The 7,500-nt window shown below is 37.8% G+C and overlaps 1 protein-coding gene across 2 annotated transcripts in view; it reads right to left on the bottom strand.

Moving 5' to 3' along the window:
• FOXP2 (forkhead box P2) overlaps nt 1–7,500 on the bottom strand; it is a 403,242-nt gene that overhangs the window by 184,715 nt on the left and 211,027 nt on the right. For both annotated transcript variants that reach the window (XM_041471468.1, XM_041471467.1), the window contains exon 4: nt 2,325–2,502. In XM_041471468.1, the coding sequence (XP_041327402.1) occupies nt 2,325–2,492 (168 nt within the window). In that variant the 5' untranslated portion in view covers nt 2,493–2,502. The remainder of the gene's footprint in view (nt 1–2,324; nt 2,503–7,500) is intronic.

The raw sequence follows: 7,500 nt of genomic DNA, 5'->3' as shown, positions 1-7,500 counted from the left end.
TTCTGTTGTGTCAAAGTTTCCAGACAAGTGTCACATATTAAAAACATCATTTTAGAGAATTACTACAGTGACAATAATAAAAGCAACCATCATTTTCCTCTTAATTCGTATTTCAAAAGGCATCTGTTAAAAAACGGGGGGAGGGGGGGGAAAGAAACAGAAAAAGGAAGAAGAAAAGCAAAAGCAGCACAAAGCTATTCCCGTTATCTGAAGGACATCCTACTGTATGTTTACTAGTGTTTATGTTTCACATCAACATATTTTATAGAAGGATTCATATGCCTAACTCAAGCTGTATTTAAATCCTATGGTGCAGACCCTACCATAAAACGCCTCTTGAGTCCTATTAACTGTACCCATGGTTTTACTTTGCCTGTCTGCTTATTTAAGATCTAATCACAATTTTGAAGAAAAGATTGTCACTTCTAAGCCTGTCCCCTCAGAACCTGTCTGTTATTAGTACTCAACTGGATATTTTCATCTTCAGTTGTAATTCTCTGTGGTCTTTGCAAATGCTATCTACTGGAATCTCTGGCTGTATGGACAAATTGGCTACACATGCCTAGGACTGCTACTTTGAGAAACATGTAAGTGGCACATTATTCTATTAGCATTTTTGTGTTTTAAAGTACTTCACTTAAATTTAGTTTCCTAAACATATTCACCAATTTGATACACTCTTTCTCAACAAAGATTTTAAAATTCTGTTATAATCTGAACACCTGAATAAAGATGATGGCATTATTTTTAATGAAAACAATATCAAATTTTTATATTTATTTATATGTATACGATTTTATATGAAAATAGTATAAAAATACAAGGTATATATATATATATATAATCATGTATATAGAGAGAGGTAGAAACCTGCTAAGAACATAATGAAGACACTGAAATCTGTATTTCTTCAGACTGGCATACTGTAAGTGCTCAATTGCTAAAACAGAATATACATGAATTTGAAGCAAGGCACAGATTTAAGCCTTAACAACTTCTCATATTTCAATCTGTAACTATTTCCTTCTTCCACATTTTCTGTCACTATTTAAAATATTTAACTGTAAATTTAGCTAGTGTACACTGCTTAATTCAGCACTAAAAATTGTTCAATTTTAAGAGCTATTATGACCTGCTATTTCAGAGGCCCATGCACATGCAATGTATCTATCATGTTAAAACATGTTTCTATAAAACAGCATTTTTATAATAGTTTACCTAAGAGAAAACAACTTTCCTTCCATTAATGTAATACCTGATGTTGAAAAGAAAAACCTCAGCAATTAAAATTAAGGGTTTGAATACCAAAGGTGCTGAGTGGGCTCAGCAAATGAAAGAATGAGGCAGCAAAGACTTTCAGGAGTTTGAAGCAGGTACAGGGCACTCTGCAGAATCAGACCCCGATTGTTTACCAAACAATTTGGGCTTCACTGCATTAGTACTGTGTTCCCTGATGGTGAGGCAGCTCCTTAGGCAGAAAAAGTAGGAGTTTTGTTTGTTCAGGTTTTAAAAGGAAGAGAAATCTTACAGTGACAAAAAATTAATGGATTGCATCTTGTAATTAGGTGGTGTCAGCAGCCAGAGTATGGTTGAATTTTACGGTTTTAAACACAACAGTAGTTTCTCCATTAACTTGTTGGGAACACAAAGAGACAAATTTTAAAAATATCATTTTAAAATGTGAAGGGAAACAAACCTGAAGAAAAGCTGCTTCTTCTCTTTTCCCATGTTTTCAAAATTACACATCCATATTACAACTCACACACGCGCAAGCACACACAGACAGGAACACTGTCTTTTTTATTTAAGTGCTTTTGAACTAACCGGCATTTTTTAATTACACCTGTGACAGCAAAGTGTCTTTATTGAGAAAAGTCACTCTGGTTCCTTCACTAGGGTCCCTTCGCTGCCCAGCTCCGACTTTGGCACAATTCATCGCAAGCAAAGCAAAGTCTCAAGTAATGTGGCCCTCTGGTGGAAAAGCCCGCACCACGTCCTGCCCGCCCGAATCGCACAGTAAACTAACAGCTCCTGAAAACATGCACTGCAAGGCTTCGGCACAACTTTCATAAATACGCAGCGGGATTTTAATCACCAGGCAAGCGTGGTGGCATGCAGCCATATCAGCAAGATGTTGCTGCCACAAGAACGGGATCCTTCCCTTTCAGCATTATCGTGCACTACAACAACAACAAATAATGCCCCATGCCCTTCGCTTCCACGACACTCCACATTCAGCACACACCAAGGGTCTGCAAAAAGGTCCCCCTCTGAAAACAGCCCTTCATTTGTTTAAAAACAAACAGGAAACAAAACAAACTTACCTGCTGTTGTTGCAGATGCAGCAGTTCTACTGTGCTTACTTCAGTGCTCGTGTCACCACTTGATCTTCCATCTCTGCTGCCAGCATCTAATTGGCTGCTTAGAGTGCTCATTCCATTTTGATTCATTGAACTGTTGCTTATTGTCTCTGTCGCAGATTCCTGCATCATGACTTAATACCTAAAAGTGATTAAGAAGTATCAATTAACACACGCGTTACACCTTCACACTTCCATTATCAAGATGTCCCTCTCTGCCAATTACACAGACAGCATCTTTAGAAGAAGAAAAAAGCCTCGCAGAGCCGTTTACCAAGAAATGCAATGCAAACTCTGCTTTCATACAGCTGCTAATCACTGGAATTATGATTTCTATAAGCAAGCTTTGTGTGCTTACATTTAACGGCCAAAATAACACACCATGCACGCAGCATGGTCAATAGCATTTATGAACGACTACGTTTTAAAGTCTACCTATAAAACCAGTTTAAGTGAAGGCACGATTTCACACACTGCTCTATATTTCCTATTATCTAGCTTTGACAACCATGGATGACTATACAGCCTTATTTAAAATATTCACTATCTTGATTCTGTCAGAATTTTACAGCATATCTTATGCAAGGCTGTTGTTTAATGATGCACAGCTAATCATACAAAATTAAAATTTTGTAAGGGTGTTACAAATCATATGGTATCAACCAATGATAAATAGTATAATGGGCTTCTCCTTTTTTGTGACTAAATAAAATTTTGCCTCGGAGGCATTTTAAGAAAAAGCTCCTGCTGCAAACACGTCAGATATTGCCTATTTTTTTAATCAAACGCCTGATATTCATTTATTTTTCTGACATTTAAAACATTTAATACTGTCCTTCCTGGGAAGTAATTAAGCTTATGCATGAGCAGCAATCAAACTGTTCACTTGAAGATGACTTAAAACTCAATTTTAACATAGGCAAATAAATGAAAGATATAAAATTAATTTTCCAGGCATGTATTAGATATGAAAGCTGGAAATAAAATCTATCAAGAATATCACTAATGATTGTGCTAAAAACAGCATAAATTATGCATATTACCTTCTCTACAGTAATAAATGTTTTATCATTTTCACTGCATAAATATACTGTACTTTCAGGATAGCAATGAGATGTCCTGCCAAGATCAGTTGAAATCTTTGCAGTAAATAAAGAACCAACGTGCCCTTACAAACCAGAATTTCAAGGCGCATTTTGTATCTGTAATATGGAAAGGTCAGCGTCTCTTCTCAGAGCCACCAAAGTCCTCTCCTGCTCTTGCAGGGTCAGAATGCAGCTCCCTTCCTTCATCCTCACTCCCGACCTACTGACAAGAGCCCTCACAACAACCTGGCTGAGCTGTGATTTTAAAAATCACCTCTGAAGGGAGAGGGATGTGTAAGCAAACTGGGGAAAGGAAACAAAGCTTGCTGTTTAGCTTAATGATTTAACTTAGCTATTTTCTCCCTTGCAAAGTATGTGCAACTGCCTTTCCTTTAAAAAAAAAAAAAAAGGCAGGAAAAGGATCATTACAACTTCAACTATCTGCACGGGATATTAATTAAAATGCAGTATGAGTTACCACAAACAAGCTCCTATGAGATAAAGTAAAAGTATATATTGTGTGAAAAATGTTAAAATAGCAAAAGATGAGTTATTTAAGGATGGTCTGGTCAGAAATAAACAGGATGCAAAAAGCCTAAACACAAACAGTTAACATAAAGGAGAGCAGCTGTTATAGCCCAGTAAACAACAGCAGCACCAGATGTGTTTATGAAGAAACAGTCCTCCTAAAACACTTATGAACATCAGCAAAGAAAAATAATAGAAATGGAAAATGTGATACAAGCAGTGATGAATTTTACAAGGCAAAAACAAAGCTAATACTCTTTTCTGAGATTAGGCAGCTAATAAGTATTCAAATTAGGCATAAATTTTACATGTACAATGTTTAAAATATTCAGAGAAAAGGGTCTGATTGCCCTTAGTAGTTATATGAAAATTCTAATGCGGATATGCCACAACAGTGGAAGCAGACAGCCCGTTCCGATTTTTACAATATTTACTTTCAATAAAAGGACGTGTATATCAGAGTGGAAATTTATTTGAAACTTCATCAGCTGTATCGTTACAAGGATTTGGAAATTTGGGAAATTCAAACGTTAATCCTCTTTCAGTGAAACAAAGATTTAACCAACAGACAGGTTCATCTTTTACAAATTCAAACATTAGACAATAACAGTGGTACATTTAGCCAGGCACATTAAAAGGGCAAAGGGGGGTAAATGTTAGATAACCAAAACATTACAAAACACCCAGAAATGTAATAAATAAATACACCATCCCTCCTATTTTTACATCTCTCTGACTGTTTCATTACAATTAAAAAAGAAGGGTTAAATGTCTTCCAGTTCATATTAACCAAAGGGTTTTATATCTTGTGGATTTTGTATCCTCACAAAGCCCCAGAGTGTAGTTCAGGCTCTACATTTAAAGTTAAAGTGCCTGTGAGCCAGCAGAATAGGCTTTAATATAACATGACCAGTAACACTAGTCTGGCAATAGAAAACAACAAACCCGATCCAACAGCTGGGTACAGACAGAATGAAACTACAGAGTAACAATACTAGAAAGGGCAATTTATTTGGAAGTGAAGTGGAAGAAACACTGAAGTATTTCTATGAAGATAAAAGAGACCGTATAATTTTATGTTAAAAATAAAGTGTGGGGGGTGATTCTCTAGTTTTAAAATGATATTTTTAAGAACACTAAAACTTTGGCTAGAGTAATGCACTGTGCTGATTGTCCTCAGCCCCCTCCTCACCGTCAGCAACTGAAAAAGGGCTGCTAGAGAAAGCAAGAGCATAGAATCTTTTTCCCTTTTCTTTTGCATAGACGTACATATATACGTGAGTCTACACACGTGTGTATGTACTATCAAAAATTTAATCCTCTAAATCCTCACAAATTGAAGCACTGAAAACATCTAAACAAGGATGATTTCTAATGTCTATGTATCAGTATCAGCTATTGGTAGCAAAATAATTTGAACCTGCAGCATCTCACTGAGCAAACTAATGTACTTTTTTTCTTGTTTTTACAAGAGCAGTGCAGATTGTTACCAAAATAAGCATAAATAAACACAAAGGAAACAGACAGGTATCAGCCAGATACTAAGGCTGTAAGTTTGGAAATTCAAATAGGACAAGAAAAAATATACAGGTCCCTGTTTACATACATTTATACACATTCATACTTTCTAATCCTTCTCTTTTCTCTTGCTGTCACACTCGCTGTCAGTCATGAGCATGCCTACACAGGCACACATGCACACACGCACCCACATTCACAGACACATTCACCAGCACCTACTTCTGTCGTGATTCTGCAACTCTTGGCGCCAAAGGTGCGATACAAGCTTTGCTACCCGATATTTTAAATAAAGGTATGGGGAAAATATTTTCTGCTGTCTGCAAGACAGACTGAAATTGTAGATAATTTTAGAGTGTGGTTGCACTGCAGGTTGAATACCTAATCCCGTCAGGGTAGCCAAGCTACCACCCATACCAAAAAAAGAACTACTCCACCTTGTTGAGTTAGAAGCTCAGCTTTACTTTTCTCCCCTGCAGAACTGGACGTTTTCTATGCGCCCGTGCGCCCGCACGTGCACGCGTGTGTGTTCTAAGCCGGCAAGTCACTGTACAGATACTTATTCTCTACACCACTTCCCTTTTGAAACATTAAACTGACACTGGAACTGACTGCACAAGATTGCATTTTCTCTTCCTAAACAACTTGAATTGAAAGGTTACTTAGTGTAACAATATTTACTTGCAGAATTGTGTTGTTACCAGGGGTATAATGGATGGTGGCTATGCAGGTTTACGCAAGAATGAGTGAAGCATGAGGCATTAGCCATGTGTTTGACATGTTTCAAATTGCTATAATCCAGCATTAAACACACCCAGCAATTCATGCCATTTCTTGCAGCCATAATCTTGAATAAAGCGTGCACAACCACTTATTATATAAATTAGTATATGACTCCCTGTTATAGTCACAACAGTGCTTTTGTGTTTATTTTGCATCAAGACGGGGTCTTTTATTTGCACAAATAGCAGGATAACGCACGGTGCCGCAATTAAACCTCCTCGGTTTATGACAGGGTGTGTGCCATACCCGGCTGGCAGGGTCTGCGGTGCCCGGGCGCCGCGGGTTCGGCCCAGGCCCGGCGCGAAGGGCCCGGCCCGGGCTCGGCCCGGGGCAGCCGCGCGCGGGGAGCCCCTCAGGGCGGGCCCGGGCCCGGCGCGGTGACCGGAGCCGCTGCCGGGCCCGCTCGGAGCACACACACCGCCGCTGCCTCGCCTCCCTCCGTCAGACACAGCCCAGCCTGCGGCCTTTTGAAACCGGACTGTGATGTAAAAGCAGAGGTGAGGAGCTGGGCTTAAATAATAGTAACTTCTGTGCTCTGCTGGAATTAATTCATCATTGACACAAGGCACAATGCATCTGAAGCCTTGCGCTGGTGAACGCTAAAAGCCTTTAATACTTAAGATTGCTTAATAAATCAAAATGCCAAATATTAAGGACATAGCTGAATGTATGAGAACAAAAAAATTTGGAAAGCTAAGAGAACATTTGTAAAGATGTTTTGGTTTTTTATTTTTTTTATTTTATCCAAAACAGCTTTAAAAGCTTGAGTTAAGCAGAGACAAGTCACTGCATAATTTTAAAATATATACCTGAGTTAATATGCTTAAAACACTATTAGGTCAAACACCATTGTAATACTGTAAAATAAGTAACTGTAGTAGTAAGTGTAAAATAAAGTAACTATATCATTTGTTTAATACACTACTGTCTGCTCAAATAAGTTTTCCCGGTAAAAATGTGAAATATGCCCAAACACCTTGTGCTGTAAGTTCCTTCAGAAAAACAGAGCTTCCAGTCCTACATTACAGGACATAGAATAATCAGAAAAAACACATATCATCTGCATCAGTGATCAAAATCAGCATCTTTCATGAGAAAAAATATAATTTTCATGTCATCTATTCAAAGTGATATAATCATTTTAGTATTTGCAATATTCTCACTAATGAAGATGGTAGTTGTGAGTAAAGTAAAAAGTTCAAAAATGGATAAAATAGGCAGCAGTG

This window comes from Pyrgilauda ruficollis, unplaced genomic scaffold, assembly GCF_017590135.1.
Source record: "Pyrgilauda ruficollis isolate IOZ18807 unplaced genomic scaffold, ASM1759013v1 scaffold27, whole genome shotgun sequence".
NCBI lineage: Eukaryota > Metazoa > Chordata > Aves > Passeriformes > Passeridae > Pyrgilauda > Pyrgilauda ruficollis.
Note: the sequence above shows the minus strand (reverse complement) of the source record. Positions and strands in the feature narration are given on the sequence as shown.